The 23,301-nt window shown below is 42.1% G+C and overlaps 1 protein-coding gene across 1 annotated transcript in view; it reads left to right on the forward strand.

Moving 5' to 3' along the window:
- Positions 1-22,611: 22,611 nt before the first annotated feature.
- Positions 22,612-23,301, forward strand: part of LOC308308869 (NUAK family SNF1-like kinase 1) — a gene marked incomplete at both ends in the record, with an annotated part of 19,546 nt that continues 18,856 nt past the window's right edge. The window contains one exon of the mRNA XM_080754328.1: positions 22,612-22,956. Within this exon, the coding sequence (XP_080610454.1) occupies positions 22,612-22,956 (345 nt within the window). The remainder of the gene's footprint in view (positions 22,957-23,301) is intronic.

The raw sequence follows: 23,301 nt of genomic DNA on the forward strand, positions 1-23,301 counted from the left end.
GCGTGTGTGTGTGTGTGTGTGTGTGTGTGTGTTGAGCGTGTGAGCTTTATTAATTATTTATTTATGATTAATACCAGGACATCAGAGGAGGCTCCAGCCGAAGATGATGAGAAAAAAATGTAAGTTTTGAGATTGTGTGTGAATAAACTCAAATGACACTATTATCTACGGTATTATGTACAATATTTAATTATGAGTCCCATTATATGAGTGAAATATGGGTTACCTTGTTATTTAAAATAGATGTAGATCTGCTACTGTATTTCCTGTACGCAACACCACGAGAATTATAGCTTGGTATTTAGGTCAGTGGTTCTCAAAGTGGGGTCCGGGGACCCCCAGGGGTCCTTGAGGGAGTTCCAGGGGGTCCCCAGCTAAATGATAGTTTAAAATGGACCTTTATGGGTCTGTAACTCTGAGGGCTAATAAGTGTCAATTTGGGGGTCCTTGACATGAAAAGGTTTGAGAACCACTGCTTTAGGGGTGGTGTTAAAAATGGCAGTCATAAATGTGTGTGTGTGTGTGTGTGTGTGTGTGTGTGTGTGTGTGTGTGTGTGTGTGTGTGTGTGTGTGTGTGTGTGTGTGTGTGTGTGTGTGTGTGTGTGTGTGTGTGTGTGTGTGTGTGTGTGTGTGTGTGTGTTCCTCAGAAATTACGGAGGTGTGTATGTGGGTCTGCCCTCAGATCTCAGTAATATGCCTCCTGTTCAGATCGGCTCTACATTCAGAGGTGAGCCTAATACCGGTAAGTGTTTAGTGTTGTCTGTCACATCACAGGTTTCCAGGAATTCAATTTTGTTCAAGCTCCATGTCGCTTTCAGGAAATAAAGAGAAAAAAACAGACAGAGAGGGAGAGCAAGGACAAAAACATTAAAGAGGTGGTGCCATAGTTGTGTACTTTTTCTGTTTTGTATGTGTCTATCTATGGAGTTATCATTACTCTAAATCAGGGGTAGGCAACCTTAGGCACGAGTGCCAACATCGGCACAGGGGAGGGTGATCACCGGCACACTGGCAGAAGTGTGAGAGAGAGGATTTTTTTATTTTAAAAACAAATATATTTTTTAAACGTGGTCAATTAAATGAAGTTAAGATCATTTATTGCAAATTACATCTTGCACAAAATTCTACATTCATTAAAACTCTGAACTCTGACTGGGGAAGGCGTCAGGGAGATAGATGGGTTATTGCTCTGTGTCTAATGATCGTTATAACAATGTCCTGCCAATCAAAATATGTTAAAATATTTGTCATTATTTGTTTCTTAAACGTGGTCAATTAAATGAAGTTAGCTATTTTATAGCAAATTACATCTTGCACATACTTCTACATTCATTAAAACTCTGAACTCTGACTGGGGAGGGAGTCGGGGAGATAGGTGGATTATTGCTCTGGGTCTAATGATTGTTATGTTCTGCCAGTCAAAATATGTCAAAAATATTTGTCATTAAAATTTATGTTGACATGGCACACTGACACTCGAGAAAATAAAAACATGGCACTTCATTTCAAAAAGGTTGCTGACCCCTGCTCTAAATAGACCCAAATATGTCTTCCCTGGGTATTTTTGGTTATTTCCTGAAAGCTGAGTCAAAAGGCCCAGCTGAAATACACTGATATAATGAAATCATCATAAAATCATCCCCTCCCCTTTTTACAACACTGTGGGTAACTTCAGGGTCACCACCCACCTGACAACCAGGCATACTTAACTAGTTCAGTGCCAAACGACTTTCAGATCAACTATCTCACTATGGACTTCCCTGCCAAACGACTTAAATCGACTTTTACTTGGAAAAACAAAACAAAGAAAAAAATATTTTTTTTTTGTTTTTTTTTTGTTTTTTGACCCCATTAAATCTAGTACGTGCGTGCGTGCGTGCGTGCGTGCGTGCAAGTGCGTGTGTGTTTGTGAGATCTGCAGGGCTTGATAATTGATAATGCCACCCTCTACAGGGACTCACTATGGTGGTAGGCACCCGAGGGATCCATTCCAGTAAACTCAGATCTTTAAAGGGGCAGGGCGTCATTTGGGGGTCTCAGGGGATGCCAATTGCAACCCCTAGTGTTCACATTTAACCTCGAATTCTGCTGTTTTATGCATATTTTCCCCTAATCTGGGTTTGAAGCTTTTCCCCCAAGTCTGAGCATTTTTGTGAATGAATCTAACTTCAGATCAAAGCTGAGTGCTAATGTGTTTTCTTGTCTGCAACCATACATTTATAAGCCACTTTCAACCTGGCATCCCTATTTTGGGAAGGAGGGAAAAAAAGTCTTTCCACAAATGGTGAAAATGTAGTGGATCTACAAGCTGAGTTGTAGATACCACATTTTCACTATTTTGGAAATGGGGCTTAAAGCGGAACTTTTAAATGAATAAAATGTAATTCTGTCCAATCTGTATGGTAGAGTATGTTAACAATATAGCTTCATACAATTGGGGTGGTTGTATTTTGTCTCCCTGATATTCTCCCTGACATTTAGATTGTGTCAAAGGTCATGTCTCACCTTCAGTAGACACAGTATCTGCCAAATCTTGACCTGATGGTCAGCATTCAGTTTGGGCCCTGACTTAATTGTTCTCTTAATCAATGGGTAATTGTTGATAAACAAATCATACTTTGTCATATGATTTTGTGCCTTCAGTGTGGGGCGCTGAAGAAGAAGACTGACTCCTGAAATCACACTGTGCATACATCCAGGTTTGACCCATCTCCATTATTTGAAGTGAACCTTTACCGGTTGTATCTGAGATGTTTTGTAAAGCATGATGAATTTTGCAATATTACCCTTCTCATCTCTCCCTCTCTCCTCAGATGCTAAGTGACACTCTGGTAAAACGTGCACTTTGTTGGACTCTAAGGTACACATGCACAATATATCACACAGAACACACAGTTGGTCTTCTGTATTTCAATGTCAGTCTGTTCATAATCTAAGTCCCCAGAGGTTTTTCTATTTTTCGCCACGTTATTCCACTGGTTGGAATAACGTGTTCCTTCCACGAGCTACTTCCAGCTGGGGAAACTCTCCCCTGTCAGGTGAAAAGAAGTGGCTTGGACTACTCATGCATAGAAGGAAGCAGTCAGTCCGTTGCGCTCCCCAGGTTGGCAGAGGGAGTGTAGTGCCCAGGATTACATTAGATAATTGACACTGGGTGAAAAACGGGTTGCGAAATTGTGGGATAAAATCTTTAAAAAGAGACATACAGTATATTTGTGGAATGGGAGTAATATTCCTGACAGCAGCTGTTATTGTTGTGTGTTACTTTATTAAACTATTTTAAACGTATTGTCACTGTCGGGCAGAACATATGTCTGCATTTTTCAACCTTTTTATTGATTTATTTTTTGTAAATGAATGCCCCAAAGTATTAACAAGAACTTGATCTACATTTAATCCATTGTAAGGGCACAGTCACACCGCACTTTTATTCTACCTGTTAGTGCGAATTCTGCCAATACAATTCAATGGGAATGCCGTGGTTTGATGGTCTTGCGCATCTTTCCGCGTACCGCGCAGACCGTGCATTTATGCGTTCTATGCGCCTTGTCTATTTGAAGCACATCAATTCTCGACACAGATGCTGCTTTCCCCCTCTGTCCAATCGGGTGAGTCGAAGTGTAACTACGGAGAGGGTCCTGAAAGTGAGTGACAGCACAAAGAGTTTATTATCCGGCAACCAAAGTTTTCTGTGACCGTGCCCCAACGCAGGTTTCTTTTTCCCATTTCCTGATAAGTAATGGTTTTGGTTACCACCTGACAGCGACAATATTCAAAACCTATTCCTTTTGTTTATGTGAAATGAATTTTGGCCTTTAGCATTTTATATAAGTGATATGCTCCTCATCTTATTCCCTTGACTCATTAGGACTTGCTATAGTCTCCAGAGACAGAGAGTGGGCCCTGTGGGCGTGGGCTTAAAACGATGGACGTCGTCAGACTCAGCAGACAGTGGACCCTGTACAGCGTTTATCCATGTCAGCACCTTGTCACGGATTGATAACCAGTGGAGAATGTATAAAGATCTTTTGAAAATAGCAGATCTACAAGCTCACAATGTGACTCATTGTGAGCTTGTAGATCGGCTATTTTCAAAATGTATATTCAGTAGGGCTGAAGTGGGTAATGTATGTTTTGTGATAATAATCGAAATCTACAAAGTAACTAGTAACTAAGGTTTTCAAATAATTATTGTTTGAGCAGGACCCCAATTAGGTAAGAACCTTATCTGAGACAGAGCCCTAGCGTTACGAAAACACAACCGGAACTTTAGTGTGAAATATGTTTTACTTATCAATGCTGAGGTCACACAGGTGTAACTTTGTTTTGTGTTTTTATTAAGTTCAGTTTACTGTATACACCTACACCCTTGTTGTATCTTGGTGTGTGTTCTCTCTCCTCCTCCTCTCCCCAACCTGTATTCTATTTCAACGTGGTTTAAGTAAAGTCATCAACTTGTATCAAATGTTTAACATGGTGTGAAATAAATGCATGTTTAGTGGAGATGGATTGTGGCTCTATTGTGTGTGTGTGTGTGTGTGTGTGTGTGTGTGTGTGTGTGTGTGTGTGTGTGTGTGTGTGTGTGTGTGTGTGTGTGTGTGTGTGTGTGTGTGTGTGTGTGTGTGTGTGTGTGTGTGTGTGTGTGTGTGTGTGTGTGTGTGTGTGTGTGTGTCTAGCTATACTTATGGGGACTAAACACATGTTCACACAGTCACCTGCAGGGGACCTCTGACAGTGTGGGGACAAAATATTAGGTCCCCACAACGGTTAGGTTTAGGGATATAGGGTTAGGGTAAGGCCACAGAACTTACATAAAAATGAATGGAAGTCTATAATGTCCCCCAAGTGATGGAAATAGTGTGTGTGTGTGTGTGTGTGTGTGTGTGTGTGTGTGTGTGTGTGTGTGTGTGTGTGTGTGTGTGTGTGTGTGTGTGTGTGTGTGTGTGTGTGTGTGTGTGTGTGTGTGTGTGTGTGTGTGTGTGTTACTGTTGCAGGTGGTCCTGCTGATAGCATGCCATTTTCACAGCGCTGCAGGGGAACAACATAACCCTTCTTCTAAGAAGCTCTTTGCGATTTGCCATTTAAAAGGCCACATTAACATACACTGTTGTTTCCCATAGCTGTGGGGAAAATGGTGACTACAGTTCTCCATTTTCTTCAATTCTCTCCACCTTGCTGGGACTAAAGCCTTAATACTTCTGTTGTACAACCGTGTCAACATAACTGATGTTGCTCAACTTGAACTGCTCATTTCAACAGTTTTTATCACTGTCAATCCCCACCTCCTCTCTCCTTGTACATGTCTTTTGACTTTTACAGCAGCCTACAGTTATATCCTTGTCCTCTAGATGGATGTCATATGACATTTGAGCAACCATTTTACAACTCTTGATAAGAATGTATGGTAACAGGAAAACTCTACCTAATACAAAATTCAACCTCATTCGCACGACCGTGCGTTTCCCATCGGGTCTGTGGCCTTAAGCTAGATGCAGAATAGACCAAAATCAAATCTTTTCTTCTGGTGGTCCCTGGAACGAAGTATTTTGCGATGGGGGTCCGTGACCAAATACATATCATTCTGGGGGTCCTTGACATGACAACGTTTGAGAAACACTGATAGCAACATACGTTTTCTTTTTTCAGAAAAAGGGTGAGAAGCGAGGTTGTGCTGAAACAACAGAGACTGACAAAATATGTCCATGGGCATTCCCAGATATGGGCTTAATATTGATGACATCAGGGACAGGGACCTCCATATATGGGCATAAAAGGGACTGTCTTGGCCACATATAGAGCGTGACGGACTGACTGACACATGCACGCACTCACATGATCTGCAGGTTTTCATACTAGTAAGACGCCTCAGGGCGACATGTCGCGCCAATTCTTGGCCATCTGGCCAGTGATGTATATCGCATCAGTTACCCATATATGGAGACCCCTGCAAGATAGTCAACAATGTTATGTAAAAAAAAACATGCCCATATATGGGCATTACCAAATATGGGCATTCCCAGATATGTCCTTAATATTGATGACATTGGGACAGGGCTCTCCATATAGGGGCATAAAACATATGTTAATTAGTAAAGCCAAGCAGGGCCATGGCGAGTTAGGGCCTGGGTTTGATGCCTGGGGATCTCCATATATGGGCATAAGGGGGTACCCTTAACAGGGCATCATCTGGGAATGCCCATACTGTATATGGACATTTTATGTATTTTATTCTTCATCAAAATATATCCATATACATATATGGACTTAATATTAATGTTTTTGGTGAAGGTAGGGTGTAAATCAGAGTAAAGCAGGTTAGGTCAGTTACGGCCTGATTGATGACAGAAATCTCCATATATGGGCATAAAAGGGATTTTGTTTCTGGGAATGCCCATATATGGACTTTTTATTTTATTTTATCCTTTATCAATAAAAATATGTATCCATATACATATGGAGTTCAATATTGACGTTTTCGGGGAAGGTATGGTGTAAATGTATACTTAGTAAGAGGCCTCGGGTCAGATACTACATCACAATTTGAGATACTTCGGCGGTTCGATTTCTTGGCCATCTGGCCAGTGATATATATCGATGACATCAGGGTTCTTCATATATGGGCATAAAAGGGATTCTGGGGAATACTCATATATGGACTTTTACATAGGTGATGTCACCTGTGATATCACCTGTGATGTCACAGTGATGTGTCAAGGGAACCAACCCATAGACTGTAAAAATGTGTACACACACACTGACACACACAGAGACAAGCTGTGACATTTCTCATGGTAAACTGCGACCTTCGGTCGCAAATTAAATGCGACCTACGGATCAATTAGTTGATTGTAACTCAACAGTTTTTCTCTCTCCACTCCTCTGCCACTCAGGTTGAAGAGTGCATCGCTGCATGTCTGACTGACATCTCACAGTGGATGTTTTCTTCTCGCCCCCTCAAGCTGAACCCAGACAAGACTGAGCTTCTCTTCTTCCCAGCTAAGTCCTGCCCCATGCAGGATCTCACTGTTTGCATCTCTGGTGACTTCGGTTCCAACAGCCAGGAGTTGTCTTGGTCATTCATTCATTCATTCATTCAGAGCCTTGGTGTTGTCCTGGACAGTCATTCATTCATTCATTCATTCATTCATTCATTCAGAGCCTTGGTGTTGTCCTGGACATTCATTCATTCATTCATTCATTCAGAGCCTTGGTGTAGTCCTGGACAGTCATTCATTCATTCAGAGCCTTGGTGTTGTCCTGGACAGTCATTCATTCATTCAGAGCCTTGGTGTTGTCCTGGACAGTCAGCTCTCACTCAAGGCACACATCGCAGAGGCCACTCGATCTTGTAGGTTTACATTCTATATCAATGGTCCCCTAACTTTTCAGCTGTGACCCTCAAATAATCACATTTGAACTGGGGCCCCCATCACCCTGACAAGCAATTGGAATTGTAGGCATTACATTTAGTTTGACTCGGTTGCACAGATACATATTGTGAAAATAGCCTCACTGGCCCTCCCAGCATGTTTGTGCAATGAAACCAGCCAAAGCTTTTACTCTAGGTCTAGGACAACATCCGGGACAACGCTCCACAAGTCCCAGACTCTTTTCCCTGTCCCATTGCAGTTAGAACCGCAGACTCACTCCTGACTTTCCATCGTAATCTCCAGACTCACCTCTTCAGACTCAGCCTCAGCCCTTAACACTTCACTCTCCATGTAATCCTTCACTCAGTGTTTCCACCATAACCAGCTGACTACAGAGTGGGCTGTGGCTGCTCCAATAACACAGTGGTTCTCAACCTGTGGGCCGGGACCCCCCCACCTGATTTTGGAGGGGGTCAAACAAAGACAACACCTATCCTTACCTCCCCCCTGACCTGTCTACTGTAAATACCATTAATTATTAAGAAGAATATCAATATTATTGTATCAAAATTAAGACCTTCATTTTGATACTGTTCAAACATCGGCTAAATTGTCAAATAATATAAGAAAGAGGCAAACATTTTGAAAATAGACGATCTAAAAGCTCACAACCCCTCGCAGCGTTATAAGCTTGTCGATCTGCTATTTTCACAATATTTAATATCTGTGGAACCGAGTCAAACTAAATGTAATGCCTACAATTCCAAGAGAGAGCGTGTCCCTTCCACATTGTGCTCGATTGATGTTAGTGACTGACCTAGATATGAGGACCATGCAGACGTACATGTATGCTGGTCATTCTTGTGTTTTTGTTACTGACTTAGGCTTGTTTTTCTTGACCACAATGTTAAACTTGTAATTGATATGGCATGTTATTAGACTGATGCTAGGTTAATTGTTTACCTGCTATCCCATGGTTTCAGTGTACAGATCAAACCTTCTGATGGATTTCATAGACTTGTTTGACAGCACTGTCATCGTTGTGTAGGATTCATGTGTATTTTCAGTGTAGCGTTACGGCCCCAGTGCAGGCTATGTAGGACTCCTGGAAGGAGCTAAGCTCCAACATCTGGCTTTGTCTGGGCTCTGGAGCGTGGCCTACATCTGGCCTACATCTTGGCACAAAGTGCTCAAAGTTTGTTGTACGCCCAGGGTCACATTGACCAAGCTTTGTGGGACGCTTGATGAAATTAACTCATGAATGGCACAACTCACTTCACACTGTGTGTGCATGCTGCTCAAACTTTGCACGCACACTCCCAGTAGGTCAAGGAAGAACCTCTGCCCCAAATTGAGCATAATGTTGTTATCAGACTATTTTTACACAAAGTAAAACCATGGCTGTGAGTGTTCTAGGGTATATGTATTGCAAATGGCAGCAGGTAACTGATTATAGTTGAATGTGAGTTAACTTCTTTCAACACAGGCGTACTTTATAGTTGCAATCTGAATCACTCACAAAGGGCCGTTCTCCTCACAGATTTGAGGCCGATTTAGACCTCTTAAATCATGGGTGTCCAAACCTTTTTCAAAGGGGGCCACATTAGAAAATATTATAACACCCAAGAGCCGACTATATCTCCTGACAGAATGTATTTTTGGTCGGACCATAGCAAAGTCAATTTCTTAATTTAACTATCGTCATCAATATTCAATATCAGGTGTTAGGTGTGTGCTCTGAACAAAACACAAATAACGCACATTACCAAATGTAACCAGACGTGCAAGGTAAAAGAAACTCAACAAAGTAGCCTTTCTTTGACCCCTTCAGATTGAGACAACAGGGAACAAGGAATCCTGAGTGATTATACTATGAAATATTTTTGTTTGATGGTGTTGGTGGGCCGTTTATAATACAATGTAGGAATGAAGCCGCGGGCCGTATAAAATGTGTCCTCGGATCATCGGATGGATTATATCTGATCATTATTCTACTGTTGAAATGAATAGATTATAAATATAACTGTGCACCAGTTTGTGACCTATGGCCTTTGTGTTTGACCTTCAGGGTGGATCCATTGTTGAGGGAGTGGATCTGATGTAGAGAACTCCACCTTCTACGAGACCACACCATGTTAGAGTGTTACCATAGGGTATGAATTTAACCCACACACCATACAAATATACCCTAACACCACAAGAATCAAAGGACCATTCACACTATAACTATGGTTCACTATTGTATTTTATAGTGCTCAGTGTGAACTGCCCTTAACACCACAAAACGACAGTATTTGTGACATTAAAAACAGGTTCTATACTGTTATTTTAATTCAATGGTTAATTGGAAATGTTATTAATGTATTATTGATTTTGTTTTCCTGTAAAAAATATATCTGCTCTCCTCCCAACAGATACACACATACGCATGCACACGCCCGCACACACATACCCACACACGCACGCACACACAAATTGGCACATCAACCTCAAAATCTCAAATTCTGTTATTTTATAACACACACACACACAAATCGCAAATCGTGCTTGTCATTAGTGCAACATCCCCATCTCTCCAGCAGAGGACTCCATTGAGTTTATGATGACACGGTTCATCCAATTGATTCTCTGCAAGCACTGAGTAGTGTTGGTAATGGTATCAGAGCCAGACAACAGAACATGTCTATAGCTGGCTGGCTGAGAAGTCATTTTCTAATTACAATTTAATTAATTGGCTGCTCTAGCAGTCCTTGAAGCTGAAATAGCCGTGCTCATTTAGAGAAAAACTGTTAGTTTCAACACATGAAAGGCAAGTTTATTTGTGTAGAACTTTGATTCACAAAGGCAATTCAAAGTGCTTTATATAAGGCATAAAAAGGCATTAAAAGATATTAAGGCCATTTAGAGTTTAAAACCCCTGCTAATGGTGAGGCACTGAGGCAGTAGTGTTCCATACACCCAACCAAACCAATGTGGGTTGAACCTACTGACATTGCCATCATAGGAGCCCCAAAAGCTTTACCTTGAAATAAAGTGCCACAATTAAAAAGCTGAAGCTGTTCTGTGTTTAAAACACAGAGAACATGGAGATTTGGCGCATAAAAGTGACACTAGAATAGAGGAAAATGGTTATGGGGTCAAGTCAATGTTTCCTGGAAGTATGAATGCAAGTGCATGGCAATCAGCCCATTAATTTTTAGATAATATCTTGCGTGCATATTTTGCAACTGTTGTTTGTGTCCTGAGTCACAAAGAAAGTGAATAATTTATGTGGCTATAAAGCGTCAATTAACGTGATTTGTGTCGTTCCTAAGGGTGTGATCTATCCAGTTCCACTTTCTCCTTTAGTAGTAGTGGTGGTAGCTGTAGGTCCAAAGGTAAGCACGCACATCCCAATAAAAACCTTTCAGGTGCCGAACAAAAGGTACATTGGAGGAAAGGAAGGGAAGTTTGCACACTGCAACTGAGCTCCCAGTAGAAAATGTATTCAAAGTTTTTCAACAACGGTTCGCCCACTATGGGTCTTCATCAGGTCTCAGTAGTGGTAGCTATGTCATCCTGGTTTGTGATCCTCCACAACTCCTCATTTGTGGTTTTGATATGGCACAATAGCTTGTGGCACAGGCATTTGTTGACTAACACCTGGATCTCGCTTGTGAGGCCCTCGTGGTCTGTCTTCTACGTTTTGGCGCTCTAGAGCAGTGGTTCTCAACCTGTGGGTCGGGACCGGGAAATTATTTTGGGGGGTCCCCAGATGATTAGCTTAAAGTTATACCATGTAACTTTTTTTATAAAACAAATCTTAAAATTGTCCTAACTGTTAAATCGCTAAAGTTTTAGAACACCCACTCTGTTATTTTCAGCTTCTGAAGCCTTCTCTTTATATGTTTTCTATGAGTTGTGAGGGGGGGAGAATTTCCCGGCAAAATGATGTCATCTCCCACATGATACACTACCGGCCAATCACAGCGCAGATCATACACCACCGGCCAATCACAGCGAGTCTTGCTGTCTCTAAAGGAAGTAGCTTCCCTCAGCAACTGTGTTTACATTGGTGAAGGAATCTTGCTTGCTACTCCCTCAATCCTGGTCTAAAAATGACGGGAGACGGCTCTACGGATGCGTATCGGCGAGGCGGAGGTGCTCGTGACGGCCGCGGTGGTCGTGGCGACTCCGGCCGAAAAAAGCAATACCGCTACTGACCATTAGTTGAGCAGCTTCCACAGTACAGCTTTAATGTGCAACATAGTTTTTTCACTCAACAGTAAACAAACCAACATAACGTTTACATGTATAGAGGGTTTATGCACATTTATAAAGTGAAAATGTTAAACCTACCTTTAAAATGACAAATTAAACATCGGGCAAATTTCCAAATATTAGAGGCAGAAATTGTGAAAATAGCCGTTGCGAGCCGTTGTGAGCATGTAGATCTGCTATTTTCACAATAGAACCGTGTTATACAAAATGTAATGCCTCAACTCTTAGTGCTCGTCAGGGTGGGGGTGGGGGGGGGGTCCTCAGTTAAAATATGATTATTTTGGGGGTCGCGGCCTGAAAAGCTTGAGAACCACTGCTCTAGAGCAGGACAGTCTTAACATTGGTGTTGGAGATACATAGCTTGGTGTTGTTGGAGAGCTGCTTTGATAGCCGGATTGATAGCCAGCTACATAGATTTTTTCTGTTCCTCCATCCATCATGCTCCACGTCCTCTATGGCCTCCCCTCGGAGTGTGACGGGGTCATGTATTTTCGGATTTAACCTTAGGGTTCACCTTATAATTAAATGCACTCAGCAAGTTGATTTCCAAAAAGACACCAAGGTTCGTGACTGCATCATGCACACAAAAAAATTATTACTTCCGCTGTCACGAGGACCAGACCACATGGGGTGAACAGGGTTACACAGGGGAAGTGTGTATGCTGACTTGATGACAAGGCATGTATCATTTCTTGCACAGACCAGGTAGCAATATATAGCAATGATATTACACGGATAATTCTACAGGTACTGTAGCTATTGTACAGATACAGACATTGCACTTAGCAGTGCATGATTCTAAATAGCAATAACAAGCGGTGATGTATGCACCAGAGCATTTCTATCAAACCAGTACTGCAACTCAGGCCCGGAATTTCATCATTTCACCATGTTTTGACCAAGTGGGATTGTAGAGAGGCTTAAAAGTCAGTGAGCCCCCTTTAAAATGAAAAAATGAATTGGACATGAGGCAGGCTTGCAGGTAAAATAAATATATTTATTACATTCCAGGCCTGGACAACAGAAACAAACTATAACTCAAACAACACAACTGAAAATAAGGCAACTTAACTTTGAACAGAGAGACTGGGCGTACGTCAGCCTCTCCCCATGGCAGCCCACACAACTCAGTTATATAGACTCAAGACTCCACCCTCTGGCTCAAATTAACCAACCCCAGACAAGTAGCAATCTACTCAGAAGCTCCCCATGTAGCAATCAACAGTACTCTATTATTCAGCACCACAGTTAGGCTTCAAGGCAAAATAGACAGCCAGGCTTCAATCATCCCCATACATCATCTGATGAACAGATTAACAAAACATTAGTTTCCAGTCACAGCAGAATGTGCACCTTCTGTGGGACTGAGAATGTTAAGTATAGGCAAACAAATATACAATACAGCATAACGAATGAATGTATATTTGTGAACATTATTAAACTGACAGAAGCTACTCTGCCAGATATGGCCATCAGTGTTGTCCATTTTTAGGGCACAAAGCCAAATGTCGAAGGCCATCAAATTAAACAAGATTTGAAAGAATTACCTGAACAAGAAGTGTATCACGCTATGTGAGACTGAAAGTGGTGGACAGGGTAGAGGGTGGTGTGATGGGGGGGAGGAGGAGGTGTGAATGCACTGCCTCTGAGAGAGAGGAAACAGCAGGCGGAAGGAGGGGGAGGGGAGGATGATATGATAACTCATAATCTCATAAAAGAAAGACCACCCTTCTCTATTGTTCACTCTGTTGCTAAGAGGTGAGCCGTTTCAAATACCTGCCAGATGAATTAAAGTCATAAAGGTAGAAATGGCTGAAAATATTGAGATCCAGGATGAAGATGAAGAAGATGATGACATTAACTGTGCAAATGTTGAGACCAAGACTACAGCTCAGCAGAAACATCCACTGAAGATTATATCTGGTAAGAGCAAGTGCAAAAATAAAAAATAAGCAAGAGGTTGAAATATTTTAATACCTGGAACACGCCAGAGTCACGTTAGATTTTAACCACTTTAACCATTATTTTATGCTTTAACTATTGAAAAATAGCAGATCTACAAGCTCACAGCGTGGCACCGAGTGCCGCGCTGCGAGCTTGTAGATCTGCTATTTTTGAAAAATCTTGAAAATGTGTGCAAGTCTTTGACCCGATCTATGACCCGACTTCTAATCCTTCCTCTAAATCAGTGGTTCTCAAACATTTTCATGTCAAGGACTCCCAAAATTACATTTATTTGCCCGCAGACCCCCACCTCAAAATGTGTTGTTCCAGGGACCCCCCAGAAGCAGAGATTTGAGTTTACTTTGAGAAATATATATTGAAAAATGTGCACACATTTTCACGATTTTTCAAAAATAGCAGATCTACAAGCTCGCAAGCACGGCACTCGGTGCCACGCTGTGAGCTTGTATATCTGTTAAAGCATTAAATAATTCTAGGGGTTAACTGATCTCACTCCCTGTGTGTGTTGCGTGCATGGGTGCATGGGCGCGTGTGTGCGTCCAGTCAGAAGACGTCCAGTCAGAAGACAGTTCAGGCTGGTTGGACTGGGTTTTGGATTGCTTTGTGGTGTTCAAGCCCTGCTCAACATTGGTCTCAGACTCTCTCTCTGTAAGTCAAGTTTCAAAACATTTAATTTTTATCTTTTACGTTTCAAATGTTTGTTTGTTTTTTTCGATCAAATTACATTACGTCAGAAATATATGCAACAATGCATGCTCTTTTTTCCACACAAAATCTAAAACACATTTCATACATAAGAAAAACACAATAAAACAGTTAACAGAAATAATAATATATACAATACAAACAATACAAAACATACAAGTCATGATCCTAAGTAGTATCACATGGAGAAAAAGTAAATACAATATGAAGTGAATTTCTGTTAATTCTATAATTGTCTCTGAAAGTCCCATCCCCTTCCCACCCGTTCCTACTCCACCAGCGTCATTAACACCCGACCATCCAAGTATAGCCCATGTTACTGATCCGAGGTATGCTGTGAGAGGTGATCATTCTTTATCAAAATATGAAAGTTTGTCCCCAAGAGTATATCTAATCCTTTCAAGATGTAACTTGTCATATCTTTGTGTTTGGTGCATGTTTTTCTTCCAATGCATAAGAAGTAATTCCCTTGCAATAATGAGACCATAAGATGTGATAGTTCTATGATGATTCAACATTTATAACGTTTATAATTCATTTCAATATTAGCAAATATGATACCCTATCAGTGATGTCATTACGTGCGCATCCCGCATCAAAAACTCATTCAAGTCGCCCAGGGACTCATTCATGTCATGGTCCTGGGGTCCCGGGGATGCGCCTCCATTGGAGTCCATGTTAAAATAATTTACCGGGTCGCGGTAAAAGAAAATCATTTTAAAATTCCACAGACACCACCATTGTTCATGGGTGAAAGCATCCTACTTTACCCTACGTTAACACAAATACAATCCACGTAGAAAGTCTTAAACAGGCGATAGAAACGTCAATGTTTTGATTCCACCGACGTCCGACGCCATTTTGCGCACCCGAATTCATTAGGGGCACATGTTTTAGTAGTTTTAGTAGTTCTAAGTTCAAACATTAGCCAAATTGTAAAATAAATATAAGAAATAGGCAAACATTTTGAAAATAGCCGATCTACAAGCTCACAGCGCTCGAAAACATTGTATTGAGGACTTTTCTGGGACCCATTTGAATGATCACCTGTGGGTCCCGGGACCCATTACATTGAAAACCTAGTAACATCACTGCCCTATAATAAAATATATCGATAGTAGCAGTAGATTTAGTTGTCTGACTCCACTTGGCAGCCATTTGGCTTGTAGTTTTCTTTCAGTGAGCCAATGCTCCAACGTAAGTCAAAGGAACAAGTGACGAACAACACACACCAGCAAGGGCGTCACAATGGGGGGAAAAGTGGGACTGAGTTACCAGGGCCCAAGGTGGAGGGGCCTTAATTATGTTATTCTTAAGCTATTGAAGAATTGCAGATATACAAGCTCACAGCGCGGCACCGAGTGCAGCGCTGCGAGCTTGTAGGTCTGCTATTTTTCTGCTATATAAGTCGTGAAAATGTGTACAAATCTTTGAATGTATTTTTTTAAGCGAACATTTGTAACTCAAATTTTGCTTCTGGGTGGTTCCCTGGAACTAAATATTTTGAGATGGGGGTCCATGGCCAAATACATAACATTTTGGAGGTCCTTCACATGAAAAGGTTTGAGCACCATTGACATTGACAGAAACATTTGAAATGGATTTGAAAACTTGCACAAATTTTCATGATTTTTCAAAAATAGCAGATCTACAAGCTCGCAGCGCGGCATCGGTGCCGTGCTGCTAGCTTGTAGATCTGCTATTTTTTACAAAATAATGCGTTCCCAGTCTAAATGGGTTAAACCCCCTCCCCCTATGAAGAACATTCATGGGGGGCCTGCAGTGAATCCTTGTACCCAGGGCCCAGAATTTGGTGCGACACCCCTGCACACCAGAAAACCATCTGTCATGTCATCACTGCCTACAGCCCTGCAAGATAACATGGGAAATAAATGCATCTGATGTGTCTCAGCTTGTGTTGGCTACAACAAAAATAGCAGATGTAAAGTAACATGCTGCAAGAAAGTAACATGCTGCAAACTTGCAGATCTACTATTTTTGAATAGCAAACGCAAAAAAAAAAAGACACAGATAGTTTCCCGGTTTTAATGGGTTGAGGAGGTTAGTTCAGAACAAAGTTATACTCATCAGTTTGTTGATTTTAAAATTAAAATGGCAAACAAATACCTTCTTACAGATTCTGAACTGATTAAAGAGAACAACAACCTGCTCAAAAACCTGAACCATCTACAGTCCAAATCTGACAACTTGACCAAAGACCTAGACCATACACAGTCCAGATACAACAACGTCACTGCAGAGCTAAATGAGCTGAAGAGGAGGCTCTGTGGTCAGTGAGACATCACTGTTTTTATTCATTGTGATCATGTTGTTCATAATTTGTCATTAATCTGAGCAAATGTCAAAACATTGCATGCCAACACATTATTCTTTTGTTGTTAGAACCACATGGATTTACATTCTCTGGTGGAGTATGTTATTATTACATCTCTACTGAGTGGAAAACCTGGGAGGAGAGCAGAACATACTGTAGAGACAGACAATCTGATCTGATGATCATAAACAGCAAAGAAAAGCAGGTGTGTGTGTGTGTGTGTGTGTGTGTGTGTGTGTGTGTGTGTGTGTGTGTGTGTGTGTGTGTGTGTGTGTGTGCGTGTGCGCGTGCGGCTTAAATATTGTACAGTTTATAAACCTTCTCTAACCAGCATCTTATTCTGGCCAGGACTTTGTTAACAGCGTTGTTAACAACAACCAGGATGTGTGGCTGGGTTTGACTGACAGAGAGAAGGAAGGAGTGTGGAAATGGATAGATGGAACACCACTGACCTCACCAACGTAAGACCTATAGGTTCATTATTATCTACTTAAAGTCAAATAACCACTTTTCACATTTTCATCTTTGCGTCTTTTTTCTAAATGGTAGTAAATCGTATAAGCACACTGTCACAATTAGATAATTAATGTTGTCTATTTCACTATTCAGTTAATTTGTATCTATCTATCTCGAATATTGCTTGAGGTCCTGGTTAAATGTAATGTAAATATATTGTGAATTAAATGTTCCTATAATTCTCCAGGTACTGGCTCCCTGGTGACCGTAATAACTCTGCAAGAGGAGAAGACTGTGTTGCGTTTTATAATGGTTTCTGGGACGACAGACAATGCAAGACTTTCTATTACCATTGGATCTGTGAAAGAGTTATCTAGTGAAATGTAACAGTTAGCTTGTATGTTGGTACAGCTACATGATGCCAGATGTTTGGACACTGTATTTTGACGTTGACAAAGCCCTTTTAATTGAATTGAATTAAAGGGATATTTCACTTTCAAACATGTGTAGGGTCATTTTAACGTCTACTCAAGCTTTTGTGACAACGCCAGACAGTTTTTAAGTTGCTTGAATCAGTATTTAGCTTTATTATTTTTGTATTTTTTTACTCGGGCACACCACCTTCCTATACAAACCCATTGTGGCTTGCAGGCCAGGTCAGTGTTAGTAGATCTACCAACACTGACATATCTACTAACACTGACGAAGGCCTCTGAGCCGAAACGTGTCTGTTTGTTTTGATTTACTGCTGCTGCATATCATTATTAAAAAAGACTCTTAAGACTTACAGAGAGTGCTGATTGTATGTTCTTTATACATTATTATCTGAATTTTCACCCAATATACCCTGAAACTCTCCATTCCATCCTTGAGTTGAGCAAACCTTTCCCTTGAACAGAATGCACACACAACACTAGCAGCTGTTGAATGGAAGGGTAAAACGTTTCTGATCCACCTTTCCACCTAGAAATCTTGCATATTTTCCAAGGGGCAAACTTTGCTCGCTGGAAATTAAGCCACTCCTGGGTTCTCGTTGAATCTGAACACCCAATTCAGGCAGCTAAAGTTCACTTTTAATATGGTATCTCGTCCTGAGTAGAGCCCTCCAGACGATACGCGGTCACAGCGTCCTAGTAATTCCTTTTCAATGAGAGGCGGGCGGCTATTTTGGCCACGTGGAGAAGTTTAGGGGCAGTGAGGCGAGCGGGCACGGTCCCGCGAAATCCCCGCGAGCGTGCTCGTTTGTGCATGCGTACGCGGGCGGTGAGAGCTGGATTGTGTTCTTTGTGAAATACCGTGCTGTGTTTACTCACTGAGCGAGTGTGTTTGTGTCTCACTGCGGCGATGCCGCCGCTGATCTTAGCAGGAGCCCCCACGGCAACCGCTGCTCATCTGTATGGCCCTAAAAGCTGTGTGTGTGTGTTTGTTTGTTTAAATCTGAGAATGTAAAAGATTTTACCTTTAAGGATCGATTACACTTCCATAATGGACCTATAGGGTCTGTTTTTACTCTCTCTGTGCACCTTTTGTTTCTCCCTGACCATGAGAAGCCAGACAGTCTCACAGGTGTCATGTTCTAAGGGGTGAAAGGTGAAAGGTAGTATTTTATTTTAACACCAGTACTGAGGGTTCTTCTATGCTCCTCCCGGCGGTTTACAGACCACAGCACAGATCATTCTGTGACCCGTAAGAGTCTGTTTGGTTCCATTTGTACACTCTTTGAGTCAAATGAACACTCAGGATTGAGAGGAGGGTCTGGGTATAGGTGCTCCTGTGGGAGGCAATTGTGTGTGTGTGTGTGTGTGTGTGTGTGTGTGTGTGTGTGTGTGTGTGTGTGTGTGTGTGTGTGTGTGTGTGTGTGTGTGTGTGTGTGTGTGTGTGTGTGTGTGTGTGTGTGTGTGTGTGTGTGTGCGAATCAGCTGGGGGGACAGGCCACATGGGAGAGACTTATCACCAGTCGAAGGCACTAACTCATCTGACGACTTTTATGATTCTGAGACGGTAAATCACAAAAACATCCAAAGAGGAAGTGTAGGCCTACTGTACGGGTAGCCATTAACAGTCAGAGAACGCTTCAGTATGGCATATAGATACATGTGACTATGATTTGCATATGTGCGTTTCTGCATACAGGTACACCTGTCTGTTTTTCCATTGTGTGTGTGTGTGTGTGTGTGTGTGTGTGTGTGTGTGTGTGTGTGTGTGTGTGTGTGTGTGTGTGTGTGTGTGTGTCTGTGTATGTATAAATGATAAATGGTGCATTTATATAGTGCCTTTATTCAAGGTGCTTTAAAATGAATGCATTACATTCACACACCGATTGTGGAAGAAACCATGCAAAGCACTAACCTGCTCATCGGGAGCAATTATAAGAGTTCAGCATCTTGCTCAAGGACACTTCGATTCTAACTCTGGGGGAGCCAGGGATTGAACTGGGAACCTTCCTGTTACCAAGCGGCCGCTCTACCTCCTCAGCTACTGTGCATCCATGCGTGTCCATGCGTCCATGCGTGTGTGCGTACGTGCGTGCGTGCGTGTACGTATGTGTGTGTGTGCGCGCGCACGCATGTGAGTGTTTTTGAAAATTGGTTTTATAGTAATTTCCCAAGGGACAGATATTGGGGGGTTGGGTCTAGCTTGACTACACGTTACACTGTCTCACACACACACACACCATTTGAAAGCGCTCTGTGAGTACCCGTATAGAACACAGACCACAGGGGGGCATAGCAAGGACATGTTCTCCTGTGTCTTACAGTACAATAGCGCACTAATAGCCTGGGGCAAGGAAACCAATTTACTCTGGGTTATATGTAAGCCTATATGCAAAGTATGCATGGAGGGGTCGCTCTGAGACACAGATGCTGAGACGGGTCTCTATTTCCACAGTTATGTCAATACATGTAATGCACTGTTTTCAAAATAAAAGGATTCATTGTAAAAAGGAAAACCTATCAATTTTCTGTCACTCACATATAAATAAAATGACATCGAAGCAGCTGCCTTGTGGCATTTCATTTTATCTGTAGATGATTCGGCTATATTATAGTGTAATAAATGTGTTTTAAAACGGTTCAAATGTTACTTGGTAACTGAGACTGTCCTTTGTGCCGTTAGCTATGAAAATGCACGATGAGGCACATGTTGGTTGCTCATCCTGCTCAGGACTAATTGCAGGATAAAAAAGCAGTCCAGTATGGCCTGCTTTTCAGGCTGCGACCCCCAGAAATAATCCTATTTGTACTGTGGATCCACCCACCCAGTGGTGTGTTCTATACGGGATATACATACGTAGTAGGCCTATGACGTGAAGTACGAAATTTTAAAAAGCATATGCCCTTGTGAAACTTTCAAAGTAGAGTATTTCATATGCACTAGTATAGCTGGAGGAGGCGTTGGCCACAGGATTGGCCACAGCCCGCGGACCGTAGTTCCGAAGCAATCCACACACATTAACTTAACAATAGACCTGACACCTCCCAGACTAACTTCATTAGGCCTATTCAAACTGTGTCATATTGCACTGCATAAAATGCAAGGCAACTAAACTAACATACTGTCAAGCATTTGTTTTTGCAGGTAGTTATTGGATTCCCCCCTTCTTTGAAAGTGCATTTTCTTTAGCCTATAACTGTTTGTCATTGCTGCAGCATTGAAATGTGTGAGGGGCCAAAACTAAAGATACAATTAAAGACAACGTCTGATTATTTTTTGGGGGACTTTACATAATGGGCCACAAACACACACACACACACACACACACACACACACACACACACACACACACACACACACACACACACACACACACACAGACCACCGGTTGAAAACCCATGAATTATAGTATGGCCTCAAAAAAATTCTATAACACACCACTGACTGGACCCACCCAAATATTCACATTTGAACTGGGGACCTCCCACCCTGAACAGCACTAGGAATTGTAGTAGTTGAGGCTTCAATTCTGTTTCCACTGATAAATACTGTGAAAATAGCAGATCAACAAGCTCATTGTGAGCTTGTAGATCTGCACATATTGCCTATTTAAAAAAAAAAAAAAATTGGACCTTCAAGAGACAGCTGTTCTTTATTGTTTGTTTTCTTCTGTGGAGTGCCATGGATTATATAGGCTACAGTTAAAAGAAAACAATGTATAACAAGTTACAACTAAGATCCTCTTTGTGTCTGGGAGGTCAAGGTTCATTCAAAAAACTAATCTTTAGCAAGAATATCAAAGTACTTGGATAAGAAGGAGACACATGAGGACAGGAGGCTCTTACAGGAGTCACACTGATTACACTTGTCTGGCACATACTGAATACAACACAAAACACAAATAGCAAGCTGCAGCCCAGGCTACAGACATTTCAAAGAGTTCAACCCGGGTTTCCTGTTAAGTTCAGAAATTTGGTTCACAGCTTCACACTTATAGCCTACGATTTTGTGATTGCATTGTATTGTATTGTAATTGTAGCCTCTATAGGCTATTTTGTAAATGTTCTGGTTGATCTGCAGATCTGTTGATTTATAATGTGCTGCTGAATGCATAGTTAAATGATGCTATACTACACCATGTCATTGGTCCCTGTCTACGTCCCAGTCAGGTAACTAGTTTGATTAATTGATTGATTGATTGATTGATTGATTGATTGAATACTTAACAGTTTGCAAAAAATAAAATAATAATAATAAAAAATAATCTCAGAAAGTGCTGTTCTATAAAATAATGCTATTAAGGATTAAACCCAAGAAAGCACCATTATGCCTTGTTTCCATTGGGGTCCTGTAGATAGGCCTATTCAATTAATCGAATTACTATTCAGAGAGATCTGAGTAGCCTATTGTAGGTTTATCAAACATTATCGATCAAATCACGCGCCAGCACAAGCGCGCGCACAGCACACGCACAAAAGACAGCGTGGAGAGATCACCGTGCAGTTCCTTAACCCCGCCTCCGGTCCCCAGTACGGTCACACCCCCTCCTCCCGGTGAGAAGGAGCGGAGGAGAAGAGAGGAGAGGAGGACAGAGCAGGATACAGGCTGTGTCTGCTGCTTGAAACGGAGCTCATTACTAGAAGACTGGAATAAACCTAATCGCACGCACAAACACAGCGCTGCTCCAGCAGAGGTGTTGATTCAGCACGGCAAGTTGATCTCCCAGCACAGCCTCCGCGTTGGAAAAGCAGTGGACGATTTAAAGAAGAGAGCCTCTATTGTAAAAGAAAAACGCCGGGTTTTGGGTTGTGTGTGTGTGCGCCGCTGTTTCTGCCGGGGATTTATGGGGTGCGTGGAAGCTCCCTTTTTTTGACAGCATCAACTGAATTTCCATAATCGCTGCACAAAGGGGGGACAACGCCTTTACACCCCTTTAAAACCCTGCAAATGCACGCAAGTGTAAGGCTATATATCCCTACATATTCTCCTGCATGGTCCTTAGACGGCCGGACGGGACAACTTTGGGGGGAAGTGATTGCATTTGCTGATTTATTGATTATTTATTGATACCTATATTAGATGACGATGCCCGTGGCGAGGTTCCATGCGCGCCGGCGCTCCAGCGGAGGCAGCAGCAGCGCCGAGGCCGGCCCCAGTCCCGAGCTCACACAGACCTGGATGCAGGAGGATGAGGAGAACCAGGAGCAGCATCATCACCACCACCATCACCCCCCGTTACCTGTAGACCATCCCGGGCCGGGGGGAGCCGGTGGTCCCGTGGACGGCGGTGGGTCCTCCTCCCTCAACGGCTCCGTGAAGAAGCACCACCACAAGCACAACCTCAAGCACCGCTACGAGCTGCTGGAGACCCTGGGAAGGGGCACCTACGGCAAGGTGAAGAAAGCCATCGAGAGGCACACCGGGAGAGTGGTAAGCAAATGATTGAATACTCTATTAGAAGTTTGCATAGGAAAAGGTACAGGACAGTATAGTTCACTGATACAAGGATAAAGACCACAAGAAAGCTGTTATTCTTGTTTGCATTATAGGGTCCCTTTGTACTCCAAGAAGCAAGCACACCTATACAGTGGTTTTCTACCTTTTTCATATTAATAGAATAGGCCTAAGGTCCATTTATTATGAAGTTCTGCATTTGAGCCACGGGCCACCATTTGATGAGCTTTAGCCTCTCAGAACCCAAATTTAGAACCTATTTTGTTAATGTTGGATAAGATTTTGTCCACAATTCTATGCTGTATTGATGTGGTGCCATAG

Source organism: Nannobrachium achirus (assembly GCF_963921795.1).
Source record: "Nannobrachium achirus genome assembly, chromosome: 23".
Classification (NCBI taxonomy): Eukaryota; Metazoa; Chordata; class Actinopteri; order Myctophiformes; family Myctophidae; genus Nannobrachium; species Nannobrachium achirus.